We start from the raw sequence: 17,095 nt of genomic DNA, 5'->3' as shown, positions 1-17,095 counted from the left end.
GTCTCAGTATCTGCTGTCTCAGTATTTGCTGTCTCAGTCTCTGATCCTGCCTCAGAGCTGTCCTCCATAACCCGAGTTCGGGATTGGGCAGTAGTCATCCACGAGATACCAATTCTGCTGATTGATTATAACCTTCCATCTGAAATACTGTCCTCCATAGAAGCCAGAAGTATTGTTCTAAATCAGTTAGTTAGTGGGTGGGTGTGTGTCTGAGATGTGTGCAACAGTAAATAAACAAAAAAAGACTTTGAAGCTGCAGAATCTCCAAAGACATAAAAAAAAGAAAAAAAGGTAGTTTTACTTCACCTGCCACATACCCAATATCACATCATCCTTTTATCATGGCTTATGCAAAACTTTATTCTTGGGGGAGCTACTGGGCCATTGCCAGTATAAAGAAATTTCCATAAACCAAAAATGTACCTTTTGTTATCAAGAATGCGCATATTCACACAATAGCCACTCCAAATTTGTGCTCAAGCATGCTCCTTGTGAAAACTCAGTGCTATCATCAGGGTCACTGGACTTGTGCAGAAGTGCACCCCATTATGTAACAAAGTTGAGTAAATTATGCAGCAAGAAAAGCCAAATTATGAGGCACTATGACAGCACTAATGTATTTTGGGGGGATTTGAAGACATGATACTCCTTGGGCAAAAATCCCCTCAATATCACCAGTATAGCAACCAAATATATAAATAAGCAACTGAATGATGACTTTTCAACCTTTTGTGCAGGGCCTTCGACTGCACGCACGCACATCTCACTATGTCTGTAGTCACTTTTGACTTTTTTTTATTTTTTATAAATGTGTATTTTCCTTCCGAGGGCAAATACTACTAACCCCCCCATGGCCAGCGAAAAACCAACTATATTTAAATAAAATGTCACCTAATCTACGGGCGGTGGTATAGCTTGTTACCACGAGTTCTTAATCCACAAAAAAGCTACCTGGTGGCATAGTGGTTTTCCTGCCTCTGGATCGTGGCGCAACTGCGAGCCATAGCCAGGAAAAAATGTCAAGAAGGCATCATTGGAAAGGAAAAATTCTCCACTTTCCAACAATGCCACCCTAAAACTTGGGGAGACATTATGGCCCCCCAAAAAATCCCCACCAGACGGAGAAACTTACCTGTTGGCTTCGCCTCCTCCGGTGGGAATCTGTGGTTTTAGCTCGCTTTGCGATGGGCTAATGTCACAGATACGTGGGAGGGTACAAGGGGGATTATTGCAGAAGCGATTCTATGTCACCCTGCCCTTTGGTGAAATAAAGGAATCTCTATTGTGGGCACTAGAGGATTGTTTGTAACCCTACCCAGTGTCAGCAAGTGGTCGACAGACGCAGTGGTGTGGGGGGATACTGCCATTGGCGGACACCCGCACCAAAGGGGTTAATACACTTCGGGCTGTTTGGTACTATTGTTGGTTTCAGGACGACACACCTTTTACTTTGTGGCAAAAGCAACTATGCAGCCTCGATTATTCAGATTTCACTGGTAAAACTGCTTCTCTGTGACTGGAAAGCTAATGTTTTTACAAAACATGCAATACAGGGGAAAACCAAATCGGACCAAGACAAGTACACCCTTGTCCTGGAAGACCCTGAGGAGGCAAGATGGCGGCGGCGTGTTAGACCGCTGTGAGGCAGCTCCCAAGCCAGCGCTTTGAAAACAGCGAAGAGACAGCAAAGAAATGAAGATGTCTCGTTCAAGTAACTAAATAATGGATGTACAAAGACTTACCCCTTTCCTCGTTGTTGCTTTTTGTCCCAGATGGCGATTTTGGAGTGATGTCTGGGAATAGAGTGGAAGATCGACTCTCGATGGCTGCACCGGATCCGAGTGCTCTGCAACTCCGTTTTTCATTTTGCACTTCACTGATAGGGCTGCTTGTGTTGAGAATAATTGCCCGTATCCAGACCGGAGAGGCAACTACGCAAGGGAAGCAAGATAAACTCCTAGAGCTAAATCAACTGACTCTGCTCTCTGACGCAGCTCCGCCTTCACGGAGTGACCCCTGTGACATGGCGCCGAAAAACGCCGCTACGATAGCTGCTGCTGCAGCCAAGACCAGAGCAGCGAAGCAAGCTCTCCGTGATAGAGAGCTGGTAGCAAAACGAGGCGGCACACGGCTGGAAGGGAGTGGCGATTTTGCTGAGACCGACGCTGTAGCAGGTAAACCGGCAAAGGGCTCCAGACAACAGCCTAACACCCCCGTAGCTGGTCCCTCAGTAATTGAGCTGCTCCGGAAGACTCCTGCCCCTGCTTCTGTGTCTGCTCCGGTCCAGGCTCCGGTCCCTTCAATACAGATATCGGCAGTGTTACAATCAACTTCGAATATCCAGAGTGCTATTCCAAGGTCTACAGCGACACCAAGTGGGCAAACTCAGAATGGCAAAACCGGGGGAATGACTATAATGGACACTAGTGCAATTACTTCTACAAATATAGAAAAAACCTCTACGATATCCAAGGAATCTATGGCTGCAGTAGCAGGAATACTAGACTCCAATGCTGGGGCAGACCCTAACGCTGGAATACAAGGTATGGAGAACCTTTCCTTGTGTGACACTCCTGTTGTATCTACTGTTTCGACAGCCCTATCAACATCACTGACACAGACCACACCGGTAGCCTTACCAGCGCCAGCACCAGTAACATTACACGAAGCTGTACCAATGGTCTTTAATACCCCAGTGATAGTGGCCGAGCAGGATGGTCAAATGCCGCAATATGAGCTCAATCAGGTCATATGCAATGCTCCAAAGAGCGATCCGGGGGCATTAGAGGCGAGAGATATCTCAAAAAATCTAGAGGACTTGCTGGAGGTCCCTGATGGCAGTAAGAAAGCTGATGGAGATGAGATAGCCCCCGACCCTACTGATACTGACAGGGATCCCTCTGATTTTTATTCAATATCAGAAGGAATAGAAGATGCAAGATGGTCAGATGTCTCTGAGCTTGATATTGAAACTGACACTGGCTCCGAGACGGAGAGTGACCACGAGGTGAGAACTGCAGAATCCAGGGAAAATAAAAGAGCTACCATATGGAAGAAAACAGTCCTGGGATTGACGTGGGATTACTCCCCTTCTATAGCACTGGGTCCTCAAGAACATGCCTCCGGCTCCCGACCGACACAACGGTGCTCTTCACATCAACAGGATGCTACGCTCTCCACGGTGATGGATACAGTCCTCCAGGCTATCGCTTCCCATCGAGATGAAACATCAAGGGATGGACGTAAAGCGCAATTAGCTCTACATAAGGTACAGGGTGTAGTGCGTAAACTATCAAGAACAGTCAATACCTTTAACACCAGGATGACAGAAATGGAAGACCGTATAGTCATCAACGAGGCAGAAGCTACAGCCACAAAGGAACAAGTCGAATTACATGAAGCAGAGCTAAGCGATGTCAGATGGAAGCTCGAGGACATGGAAAATCGCCTCCGACGTAATAACCTACGCGTCCTTGGAATACCCGAAAATATCGAAGGTACTGATATCCGAGCCTTCATCATCCAACTCTTTAAAGATACACTTCCTGAGCTCTCTTTATGGAACTGGGAACTTGAGGTGCAACGGGTGCATAGAACCCCATTTACTTTGAAATCGACCAGGAAGCAGGGAAACTATCCACGAGCAGTCCTGGTATTTTTTGGAAACTATCTTCTCCGACAAGCCATTTCAGATAGAGCCAAACCAGAAGCTCGACGGACTAGAGACTCCATCTCCTATTTTGTGAGACCGGATTTCTGCCACACTACGGTGGAAAGGAGGTGGCATCTGCGACAACTTATCAAACCCTTTATGGAGAAGAAAGCACAAGTTTACCTAAATAATCCAGCCAAATTGAAAGTTCTATACAATGGTCAGACCAAATTTTTCACTTCTGAAATAAAAGCCAAAGAATTTCTAGACCGTCTCACCTAATGGCTTACTAGTAGTGAAAAACCAGTATAGATGATTCTTTAGTTGCTATTGGTTGAAAAACGGAGAAAACAAGGAACTTGAATGCTAGGACTGGAGAATAGTGAGAGGAGAAAAGAGAGCGTATTAGACATTATTTAGACTTTATATGGACATATTAGGTCAATTCGCCTCTATCTGCCTCTTTATATTTCCTCTATTTTTCTTTTTCTCTTTTCTTTTTCCTTTTTTGGCTGTTTTCTCTATATATATCTTCAGCCTAAGTCTGGTGTGGGAGTGTCTCTCCATCACTAAAGACTCTCATAGAGTCTATTTGCCTCACATTGCGGGTGGGGGAGGGTGGGGGGTGGGTTGCAGGGGTTTGGAGGGAGGGGGAGGGGAGGGCGAAACAGGGGGAAAAACTGCAAAAATGAGCTTGATCTGTAGTATAAGAAACTTTAAAGGTTTATTGGTCACTCTAAAAAAAATTTTTAGGTAGCTGGAGTCATATATCATTTATTTTGATTAACCAGAACTGGAAATGGAATATCAATGTAAATACCGAATTTAAAGTTGGTTGGTGTTGGTGCAAACTATATTGTTTAGATGGTGCCGGTTTAATGGGGAATAGTTTTGAATGGGGAGAGTAAAACTACGAAGCTGGAATGTTGCCGGACTTAATGATGGGAGAAAAAGGGCCCAACTTTTTCAACTATTACGTCAGGATCCTGTCGACATCCTTTGCATTCAGGAGACCCACATAGCTGGGAGTGATAACATTTTTAAAAAAATTCCTGGATATAATCTGATTGCATCAACATGTCAAACGTCTAAAGTACGGGGAGTTGCTATTTTAACAAAACCCGGATTGGGGAGCCCTAGATGCTGACTTGTTGATAAACATGGTAGGTGGGTTGTGGTTCAACTAGAGTCTGATATTACCATCTGTTCACTTTATGGTTCTAATTTGGACGACCCACAACTCTTTATCGAACTTGAATTAGAACTGGCCTCTTGGTCTGGTCCACTCATTGTGTGTGGGGATTTTAACCTAAATGTAGGAAAGTTAGTAAACAATAGACTCCCACAGTATTATAGCGGCCGTAAACCTAAAGTTTATAGGGCAGTATCCCATCTGATGGACAGTCATGATCTATGGGATACCTGGGACATGGTAAAGCAGAACGATAACGGCTTCACGTATTATTCTTATCCCCACAATAAGTATGTTCGACTAGACTACATTATGACATCACTACATAAGACAGCCCTAATAGACATAACTAAATCCCCCAAAACCATCTCTGATCACAATGCACTTACGTTAATTTTTGAATTGGATAGTTTTAAAAGATCTAATATCCAATGGATATTTGACCGTAAGCTGCTTGTTAACCCAGACTATATGTCATATCACATCATGGGCCCAATCTTTCTTTGATTGTAATCAATATAGCGCACCCAGATTCATTGTATGGGACTGTTTTAAGGCAGCAATGAAGGGGGAGACCATAGCGTTTGTAGCTAACCGTAAGAGAATTCAAGATAGTATCGACAAACAACTCAATGTGGAACTCATTAACCTGGAAATACTACATGCTAATCAAATACAGCAAGGACTATCAACCTCTGATACACTACAAAAATTACTGATTTTAAAAACAGAAATGAATAGCTCGTTAACTCAAAAAGCGGCGGAAACATATCAAACCAATAGGAACAGAATTTATGAAGCAGGGGAAAATGTAGGGAGGCAATTAGCTCTTAAAACTAGACAAAAACAAACATACAATAAAATAAAGAATATCGAATATGAGGGTCAACAGGACACTTCCACTCAAGACATTGTAGGTGTATTTCAAAAATATTATCAAAAACTTTATCAAAATGAAAATGAACATCTACCTACAAGAGACACGAAAACCTTTCTCAATGAGTGGTTGTCGGAACTCGAATTATCTAGAATAATCGATCGAGTAGGCAGAGAAGATCTGGAGAAAGAAATTACAATTGTAGAATTAGAGATCGCACTGTCAGACCTAGCTAATGGAAAGGCGGCTGGTCCTGACAAGATCCCTCTAGAGTTATATAAGTTGTTGGGCAAACAGATACTACCCTACTTATTAGACCTGTTTCTAGGGGTACAACATCACTCAACTTCACCAGAGTCTTGGAAACACACTAACATAGCGATATTCCCAAAAAAGGGGAAACCCCCCCAGTTTCCATCTTCATACAGACCCATTTCTCTCATAAACTCTGACTCAAAGTTATACGCCAAGATACTTGCAAATCGGTTTAGGGGGGGTCATCGAACATCTCGTATCCCCGTGGCAGCATGGCTTTATCCCTGGGAGGGGTACGACGGATCATACCCGCAGAGTCATCGCCCTATTTCACGTCATGGGCGCCACGGGGGGAGAGATGTCGATGATCTTACTCGATGCCGAAAAGGCATTCGATCGAGTGTCTTGGCGGTTCGTATGGGACATTATGGAATTTAACAACTTTGGCCCAGGCTTTATTAAAGCCCTAAAAGCCCTGTATATCAGTCCTAGGGCTAGATTATCCATTGATGGCTTTGAGTCAGAGTTTGTCGAGGTACAAAGAGGCACTAGGCAGGGCTGTCCTTGCTCCCCGATATTATTTGCCCTAGTAATTAATCCTTTAATTTTAAAGCTTCTTTATTCCCCTCAAATACAACTTATTAAGGTGGGTCCATATTCTACTAAAATATTGGCATACGCCAACGATATTGCCGTGCTCACAACCAATCCGGCTGATGCAATAGCAGAAATAGAACAAATAACCCAGATTTTTGGATCTTACTCTGGCTACTCACTTAATAGGGATAAAACCATGGTTCTTTGTACAAGTAATATCATATACGATAGCCCCTATAAAGTTAAAAACGCAACCTATCTCGGTGTAAATATATCTCCTGAGGTGAAAGAGATTAACCGGCTTAATTATGATCCTTTAATCAAGGTAGTAAAGACTGATCTTAAGAGGGTAGATAATCTATATCTTTCAATAATAGGGAGAGCGAATTATATCAAAATGAGTATATTTCCTAGAATACTCTATTTATTCCAGGCTATTCCATTGATGGCTGACGGTAGTACTATTAAAATCTTCGATTCCATAATATCTAAATTTATATGGAACTATGGTAAAATAAGGAGAGCACTACCATCACTAACTCTCCCCCTACATAGAGGTGGCCTTGGCATCCCGAACTTGACATTTTACCTTTGGGCGACACTACTCCAACAAATGGGCCCGCTCTTTAAAGTGAAATCTTCCAATCCACCTAACATAGACTTTAATATCCCTTCTATTTTTGAACTTGGGCTAGGTGTTAGATGTCAAGGGCTATTTTTGAAACAACTTGAAGCGTCATATTATAAAAAGACCAAATTTAAGGTGATTGAAGACTCATGGAAAATTTGGAAATTTGCCTCTAAACAACTAGGCATACCCAAAATAACTAGATATACCTCTCTATGGCATAGTAAGATCATATCATCATGTATGAAAGATAATGTCTCTAGGAGATGGGAGAATTTAGGTATACATACACTAGGTGATTTTTTTGGACAGAGTGTTATTCCATCTTTCGAGGGGTTATAGCAGAGATTTGACATTCCATCCACAGACTATCTAAAATATTTTCAAGTCTTTACCAATATCCGTAATTCTAAACTTAATATTAACTTAGATAGCTTTTATTTTTTCTCTATTATTGAGAAACGGGCTACCAGGATAGGCACCCTATATGACATACTCTCTCAATCCTCTAATGATGATCTAGATCGTGTTGAGCGGTCTTGGGCGCTAAAACTCGGAAACCCGGATGTGGATATTGATTATTCTTTAACCCTTTACACAACATTATTTTTAGCTCCTAACCTTAAAGCACAATATTATAAAACTATTTACAACCTTTTTTTTACCCCGTCTAAACTCTTCACTTGGGGATTACGGGTAGACGATTGCTGCCCAAGATGTAGACAGGGGCAAGCAGATTTAATCCACATGTTTGCCGAATGTCCGAAACTAGATAATCTACAGACAATGATTGGAGGATTTCTATAACTCCTTGGCCATGACGAATCCTTAGGGTACAATTTGGAGGAACAGAGGATTGTTTTCCTGGGCACTGCCGTCTTTCGTATTATTCTGGCGGCCGGATGGAAAGATCCCAACGTACCCACCTTTCAGATGTGGCTTAGTCGATTTCTTGCCACATACAAACAGGAGATAGCTATATATAGCACAAAAGGTAGAAAAGCTAGAGCCCGGGGTACCCAGATCTGGGCCCCAATCTCCGATTGGTACTCCAATGTAAGATCTTCCCCCTGATAAGAGAAGGACTCACATGATAGGATGAGGCAAATTGTATACATTTTTTCTTTATATTTTCTTCATATCAGCTGTGTACATGTATTGGGTTGTAATGGTTCATTATCTTTTTTTTCCCTTTTTTATTTTTTGTATATATTCTTTTTCTATTAATTTTCCTGATGTATTATTGCTTCATTAAGAATGTATTCTTTTGTAAAGAAAATATTTGATTGAATACTACAGATCATGCTCAATTAAAAAAAAAAAAAAAAGTACACCCTTGTCCCGCGGTGCGGAAAGCCAGGCCAGCAGCTGGTCTGAGACTCCTCCTCCAGCACCCAAGCAACAACTACCCGTGGGAAGTGCTGCCACCCTGGGTGTGCTACCAATGGCCAATAGTGTCATCACTTGGTGCCGCAAATCCAAGGCTGGCCCTTGCTCGGGTGGCGCAGAGATTGGCGCTCTGGGCCCAGCTCGCCCATGACAAACACCGGCGCTGCGCTGAAAGATAAAGAAAATTATACTTGGCAAGGCAGGGGGCACCGCTGAGTCCGGCGCCCCTTGCCGTGGCTGTGTGAAGTGGCTGCACTGTGGGCAGCCCATGGCTGGGTGTTGCCCATAGCCCAGCTCTTCCTGCGTCAGAATGGGTGCTCTTGCTCCAGCTATTAATGTGCGCATAGGAGGCCGCGCATATAGGGTACAGCTGTCTTGCCTCTTCATTGGCTAACAGCATTGTCGTCATGGTGTGGTGGGTGGTGAGGGGTATAAATATTTTTAAGTTTGCTAGAAAACTGCCACTTTTAATAAATGCTGTGATGTAATCGAAATCTGATGTACTAAACTTGAAATACCACTGTATGTTTTTCAGCAACAATAAGTGTCGAGTTGTCTCTGGTGAATATTATTCCTAAGGGGAGGGATCCGAGTTTTGCCTAGTGACAGCTTTGACTAACCCTGGGCAATGAACTAGTCTCCCTTTAGCGGAGATTTGTTAACTACGCATTCTGTTAAAAACACATGATTTAGGCAAAAACTCAGTTCTTCCACATAGAGGAGTCAGTACTAAACTGCACCCACAAATGCTTTAATAAAGCAACTTTACATGCTAAAAAGCATATAACCAGTTCACAAAAGTGAACTTTGAAAATGAAAAATATCGGGCAATGAGAGAGGTGATGATTTTGGGGTCCCCACTAACCCAGGGTTAGGACCAAGCAGATGCCTTGAACACAAAGAGCATATCATGCTGAATGAGTCAGTGGTGATCCCATTCTCTTAGGACCACACCAAGCACAGTTATGAGCAAAATTACAATCCCAACCTAAGGCCATGCAAAGCATTATGGGACGAGATTAGCAGTGGGCAGTGAATATTATAGTATCCAATATCAAAATAATTCTACAAAGAGCTGCAGTCGTTACCAGGTGCCCCTCATGAGTCAAAGGCAAAAGCATTGTAATTATTACATCAAGCTGCAGTGCCATTAGTCGTTACTAGGTGTCCCTCACAAGTCAAATGCAAAAGGATTGAAATTATTACATCAAGCTGCAGTTCAACTAGTCGTTGCTAGGTGTCCCTAAAGCATTTGACTTGAGGGACACCTAGCAACGACTAGTTGAACTGCAGCTTGATGTAATAATTTCAATGCTTCTGCCTTTGACTCATGAGGGGCACCTGGTAACGACTAGTTGAACTGCAGCTCTTTGTAGAAATATTTTGATATTGGATACTATAATATTCACTGCCCACTGCTAATCACGTCCCATAATGCTTTGCAGGGCCTTTGGTTGGGATTGTATTTTTGCCCACAACTGTGCTTGGGGTGCTCTTAAGAGGATGGGACCACCACCGAATCGTTCAGCAAGATGTGCTCTTCGTTTTCAAGGCATCTGCTTGGTTCTCTCCCTAGGTTAGGGAGGATCCCAAAATCATCACCTCTCTCACTGCTTGCTAAAATTTAATTTTCACTTTTATGAAATGACTATATGCATTTTAGCATGTAAAGACAGAGATACTTGTTCTTTAACCAAAAGTAAAGTATATGAGGTTTCTGATTTATTAATTGGGAGTCCAACGGAGCGATTCAACTTGGTGGAATTCCACGTAGTAGTACTCCGCCAACTACACCCACCCTTAGTTTTGACTCATCTAAGCGCAGAGGGTTAAGATGACTGCTGCAAAACACACGTTTCACGCAGATCACCGAAGTGCATTTTGTGCTTAGCTCAATGGGTTACTACTTTTATCACCGAGATCTTTTTTTTTTTTTTGTGCACTAAATAAAATGCAATCCTAATCTATCTCACCGAGCTATGAACTACCATCACAGAGCTGCGGGCAAGCTGTATGGTACAGGTCGTTAGAAACATGTGCTTTTTCCCCAATTTTTCATTATCCTAATGTTGCTTAAAAAGGGTTTGTGTGAGTAGTACTACATTCTGATTAGTACAGCCTACACACTGTTATGTTTTGAATGTTGAGTTTGTGCTTCTTCAGATCAAGCACTCTTAAAAATGCCTACTCCCCTGGTCCCCTTTGTCTCGTGTAACATTTTCTCTGTGTGTGAGATATAAAGTGCCCTGATCCCCTACACTGATATGAGGTGCTATGAAAACAAGCATTTGTAATGCAATATGTCTCGAATTTGTTAAAGTTACAGCTGTTGGCGTTGAAAATTATGTTTTTTACTTTTGCTTCACATTTCAGAAATAACCATTGGACTGTCTTTTTCGAAGGAAAAAGCTCAACTAGAAATAAACCTATTTCTTTTAAATCACACTACCTTCGAAATTAAATATCCTGTATTTTTTTTTTTTAGTTTGTTCATGAGAAAGAAATTGCAGCAGAAGACGACCAAGTGTTTCTCATGAAGCAGCAGGTAAGGAAAGCCGTATTTTAACTGTTGACTATGAATAAAACTAACTGCAAAAAATAATTTCGGAGTTCATCAACTGAATCTGAACTCTATTTTTGTTTTTCAGTCTCAGTTGGCAAAACAGCCACCTACTGTAGCTGGGCGGCCAGTGGTTTGTATTTTCTTTGCAAATATTCACATATATGTTGTGTTCTTTTGTAAATATAGTTCGGGTCAAGTTTGCGCTATATAAAACTTTATATAAATAAATATAAACAGTTAAGGTGAGAACTAGCAAAGCACTTGACATAATATCTGCAAGTACACAATATTAAATATAATCACAATAAAAATAAAATTTAAATTATTTTGAAATTCAAACAAAAGTGTTATTCGTATTGTTTCTTAAAAATATGGTGAAGTTGTCTGAAGAGAACCAGGCAATCACGTATATATAACTGTTAACCATTTGAAAGACTCGTTCCCAATTTGTCAGAAACCTTAGGGACTAGTCCAGTGTTATTAAAAAAAACAGGTTATTCAGTGTAATACAGTGGTTCTCATGGTAGAGTAACCCAAAAGGCCAAATATGCTACTTTAAATTGTTGCCTTCTACTTCAATGCTGTGTAATTTTGAGAATCGGTAACATGATTTCACTCTCGAACTGTAAACTAAACAGACGGAACCACCCTGGTAGTTTATCTGATGCAAGTATGTTTTGTCCCAACTTAATTTTGTTTCAGCTAATGAAAGCTTTAAGGAAGTACCTGCCAAAGATAACACTTGAAGATAATAACTAAGTGCCTGATTTAGAGTTTGGTAGACAAGTTACTCTATCACAAATGTGACGGATATCCCGTCAACCTTATCACAAGTACATTAAATGCAATGGCACTTGTACTTAGGCAGACAAAATATTCATCACGTTTATGATGAAGCACCGTACAGCTAAACCCTAAACTAGGTCCTAAGTATCTTTCTCATATTGCTTAACAGAGATTATAAACCAATCCACCAGACCTCTGAGGTTTCATAATATATACATTTAACAATGGATAACAGAATGAAGCCATATGGTTCACTGATGGGCACTCAGTGTACCATTTATCTGTCTTGTTAATACGTTTTGGAGCAAGTGGCAACTAGCTCAAAACCCGTCCCCAAATACAGGCAATTATTAACTCAAAATGAGAGCTCCCAGCTCAGTTGTATAGAAAACTGCTGGGAGGCAAAGCAGGACCGGCAGGCAGAGTCCCAGATAAACAAAAAGCATTACCAGAGAGAGTTATAGTCATTTAACATTAATAGGTTGACCAATTCGGTTTTCTACAACTGTCTCCATTTATATAACGCCCCCTCCAACCCTCCCACCGCCCCTCAGTTCTTGAACATCCAGTCCAGAGACATGAATATCAGCAGAGATTAAAAAAAAAAAAGAAAACCGAATCAGCAGATATTACACTGTGGTAGAGACTCCTCTGGTAATCTTCAGTGATGTCCAACACCCCCTCCAGTTACCCACTCCTGCAGGGAGAGCGATGATGTCTCACCTGGAAGAGTGGGCCAAGGAACATTTGCAAATAATCTCTGTGGAGAGGAATACAAAGTAATGCCACAACACTTAAGTATATGGCTTCTTTTTAGCCATTGCTTTGTGGCTTGAAGTCCCATTGTAAGATTCATTAATGACTTCCCATCACACTTTGCCAGATTCTAGTGTCTGCAACACCAAATTTAGCTGTGTGATAGCTCTCATATGAGCTTCTCCACATTGTAAAAGGTTGAAGTCGTTTTTTAAAAGATTGGACTGATGATATTATAGTACTTATTGTGTCTACATGTTTTTAGAGCCTTCGGAAGCCATTGTCAGAAAACTTAAACATAGTTTGCAGTATCCCTCTGCCTGTCTCCCTAATTCTTTCTGCACCTTCCCCTTTCCGAGTAAGCTGGCGGTTCTTTGTAAATGACATATATTAACAGGGGCACAAATCTTTTATTTTTAATGGGATGTGGATCCAGGAGAAAATCATTAACACCCTTTGTTCAGTAATTGTGGATAGGTGCTCCTGCACAACGGCTACAGCTTAATGTGGTATCCATTGCTGGCACAGGTTACCTATACTGTATGTGGCAACAGTCAATATGTGTATATTTATTATACCTGCGGTCTGAGCGATTAGCTTAAAGACCAGGAATCTTGGAAAGAAATTGATTCATGCATACAATAGTATCAATTGGCCATTGCTGCGCCTCTTCAGATTGAAACACATTTGATTTATAACTACCAATTTGAATCATTTAATTCAATTTAGCTTCTGTAATGTAATGATCTGAAAGTGACAATTAGTTATGGATTCTTTACCTTAGAATTACTCCCAGGCATCAGACTGGATCCAGAGAATTTTTTTCTTCAGCAGTACCCCTTGCGTCAGTGGGTGGCGTCTGTCGACTCTGCGTCCGTTGTTGGTGTCGTAGTTTCCGGAATGACATCGCGGTATCTACCTAGACGCAGCCCCTCTGCGCTGACGTCAGTTCTTTCTGTTCCGCGCCAGCCAGCTCAGATCCCGAGAGAGCGGTACCTCGAGTTACTTTTTTACTCTTTTTGAGACTTTTTGTCAACATCTTTTCGAGTCGTTTGACTCCTGGTGCATGCAGGGATGTCCTGTCCTCAAACCGGCTTCAAGGCTTGTGACTGCTGTCACAAACTGATGTCAGTTATGGACCCACACCGTGTGTGCCTTTGGTGTTCGGAGCTCGACCATGACTCGAAGTCGTGCTCAGACTACCCGGCCATGAACCAGAAGTCTTGCGGGAGCGTTCCCAAAGCTTCTCGAGGCCTGGCAGTCCGCTCCGTGCCATTCGAGGTCCCAGACGAAAGGGAGGTCGCAGGACCAGTTGTGGAGTCATTACCATCATTCCTCGTCAAAGTTTTCGTCTTCGGGTAAGTAAAAGCACAAGAAGAAGGTGAAGAAGCACAGTCGCTCTTCGCGTTCTCATCTTCCGTCGGCCGACACGACGCAGGAATCGGTAGGTAGTCGTCCGACATCTTTGGGCAGTTCGACTCTGCCGGTGAGCCTTCGGCCCTGCAGACTCGGCTGAGGGCTCTAGGCCTTCGATGCCGGCGGCTTCGGCGTGGCAGGGCCCCCAGGGATCCAAACCCGGATCGACGCCCGTTGAACTCGTGACACCTCCGGCGCCGAATCCAGTGATGACACCTCCACCCCCTCCAACGCCGGTTGTGTCCCCAGCTGACGTCTACCCCGGCCTCCCCCTCAATGTGGACATTGACCCGGACCTGCGTCGACCGACGTCTGGACCGTAGCCGCCCGGTACATTTGTACCACTGTGTTCTCTGGTGTTCCCTATCGCCCCGAGTGCTACCAGAGGTGGGTGAGGAGGACTGGGATGGGTCTGTGAACCCTTTGGCAGACTAGAGGATTTGGGTGAAGCCAGTGGTCTGGACACCTCCCCAGACCTTGGCATATCATCTCCCCTTACCGTGGCTATGGAGTAGGGTGCATCTTACGCAATGGTGTTGCGTAGGGCGGCCGAGGCCCTAAACCTTGAGCTTCCTATGGTGGTGGTTATGACTTACCTCCTGACCGAGGTGCTTCAGCCTTACACACATCCTTTTGGGCACTTGGTCCAAGCCCAACACGGGGACTCCTGTGGACAGGATGATTGCCTGACGCCACCGCCCAGCCCTGGGGCACCCCATTTTCCTCTCCTGACATCCCACCCTGAGAGCTTGGTGCTCCAAGCATCGGCTTCCAAGGGCGCATTCCCTACCACACCTCCTGATCGGGAATTCAAGAAGCTGGACCACCTTGGCAAGATGTTTTTTTCTCCAGCTTTGGACTGCAGTCGTTGAACACCGCATGTCTCTTGAGCCGCTACTCTCACTCAGTGTTGGACTCGGTTGCCCAGGTGCTGCCACAGTGCCCGGAGGAGGCCTGGGCCGTGCTCTCCCGTACCGTTGCCAAAGGGAGAGACAGAGCGAAGATCGCCATTACATGTGAAAACCACTGATTCACTAGGCAGGACAATTTCCATGTCAGTAGCACTGAGACGCTATGCCTGGCTGAGGTCCACTGGCTTTTCGGGTGATGTCCAAGCAACCCTTTTGGACAAGCCCTTTGATGGCCGTCGCTTGTTTGGCGACAAGGTAGACAACGTGCTTGAGTGCTTCAAGGATTCCAGGGCTACGGCCAGAACCTTGGGCCTCGCTTCCACCTCTCGCCCAGCACAGTCTGATTTTTGTCCCTTTTGTGGCTATGGAAGGGTTGCCACGCCATGTTCTGCCCAGAGCCCCTGGCCTGCGCAAGCCTTCCAGCCATTGCGCGGCTGGGGACGTGGGTCCCACCATCGTGGGTCGGGGGTGTCCAGCAGGCAGGCAGTCCACCAGTTACCCCCTCTGCAGCAGCCTCAACTCTCCTAGTCCAACCTTTCAGAGCCACCATTCGCCAGTGGGAGGCAGGATTCGCCATCACCTCCTCCACTGGCTCAACCTCACGTCGGACAGGTGGGTTTTGCAGATAGTCCAAAGGGGCTACTCCCTCCTTTTCGAGACTACCCCTCCATCCATGCCACCTCAATTCCATCGTATATCGGAGGATCACTTGGCCCTTCTCCAACAGGAAGTTACGTCTCTCTTGGCCAAGGGATCCATAGAGCATGTTCCTGTTCCAGAAGTAGGTCATGGTTGTTATTCCCACTACTTTCTGGTTTCCAAGAAGGACAAGGGCCTGCGTCCTATCTTGGATCTCTGGAACATAAACCACTGCCTCCGTAAGTAGTACAAAATGTTGACATTGGCTCAGGTCCTGTCTGCCCTCGACCCTGGAGACTGGATGGTAGTGTGGGACTTGCAGGGCACTTATGTTCACATTCCCATCCTGCCTGCCCATCAGTGTTAACTACGGTTCACGGTAGGCCACAAGCTCTTTCAGTTTACCATGCTCCCCTTTGGCCTTACCAGCTCCCCTCGGGTGTTCACGAAAGTGATGGCGGTGGTCGCAACTCACCTGCGCAGATCAGGGGTTCCAGTCTTCCCCTACCTCGATGACTGGCTGTTGAAGGCATGCTCTCCCCAGGCTGTTGTCTCCCACCTCCAGACTACGGCCGACCTCCTGCATTCGCTGGGTTTCACCATCAACGTGCCGAAGTCACACCTGGTTCCCTCTCAGAAGCTTCTTTTCATCGGAGCAGTTCTGGACACAGCACATTTTTGGGCTTATCCTCCCGACAAGGGAATCCGGGATATTCGTGCTATGATTCCAGTCTTTCAGCCTCTATCCTGGGTTTTGGTCAGAATGACCCTGAGGCTACTGGGCCTCATGGCCTCCTGCTGGAGGACTATGCCAGGTGGCATATGCGGGCTCTGCGTGTGACCTGAAGTTCCAGTAGGCACAGCATCAGGGAAATCTTTCCCATTACGCCCAGACCTCGGAGGGCACTGCACACCAATTGCAGTGGTGCCTAACGAACCAGGATTGGGTCAGCGGCAAATCCCTCTCTCTTCCCCAGCCAGAGTTCACAGTGGTGACAGATGCATCACATCTGGAATGGGGCGGCCACATGGGAGAGGCGGAGATCAGAGGCCTCTGGTCTGCGGCGGAGTCTGGGCTCCACATCAACCTTCTGGAGCTTCAGACAATCCGTCTTGCACTGAAGACATTCCTTCCTTCTGTCAAAGGGAGAGTAGTGCAGGTGTTTACAGACAACACTGCCATGTGGTACTGCAACAAACTGAGCGGTGTGGCGTTGTGGACCCTATGTCAAGAGGCACTTTGTCTCTGGAAGTGGCTGGAATATCCGGGCATGTCCCTGGTGGTTCAACACCTGGCAGGTTCTCTGAACGCCAGTGCGGATGAATTCAGCAGCTGGTACATGATGGATAATGAATGGCGTCTTCACTCGGAGGTGGTGCAAGTTCTCTTTCAGCGGTGGGGAGAGCCCTCGTTAAATCTATTCGCCACCGAAG

The 17,095-nt window shown here is 44.5% G+C and overlaps 1 protein-coding gene across 1 annotated transcript in view; it reads left to right on the top strand.

Moving 5' to 3' along the window:
* DYNC1LI1 (dynein cytoplasmic 1 light intermediate chain 1) overlaps nucleotides 1–17,095 on the top strand; it is a 398,524-nt gene that overhangs the window by 250,853 nt on the left and 130,576 nt on the right. The window contains exons 9-10 of the mRNA XM_086942104.1: nucleotides 11,076–11,135; nucleotides 11,239–11,283. Of these exons, the coding sequence (XP_086798230.1) occupies nucleotides 11,076–11,135; nucleotides 11,239–11,283 (105 nt within the window). The remainder of the gene's footprint in view (nucleotides 1–11,075; nucleotides 11,136–11,238; nucleotides 11,284–17,095) is intronic.

This window comes from Lissotriton vulgaris, chromosome 10 (genome assembly GCF_964263255.1).
Source record: "Lissotriton vulgaris chromosome 10, aLisVul1.2, whole genome shotgun sequence".
In the NCBI taxonomy this organism is placed as follows: domain Eukaryota; kingdom Metazoa; phylum Chordata; class Amphibia; order Caudata; family Salamandridae; genus Lissotriton; species Lissotriton vulgaris.
Note: the sequence above shows the minus strand (reverse complement) of the source record. Positions and strands in the feature narration are given on the sequence as shown.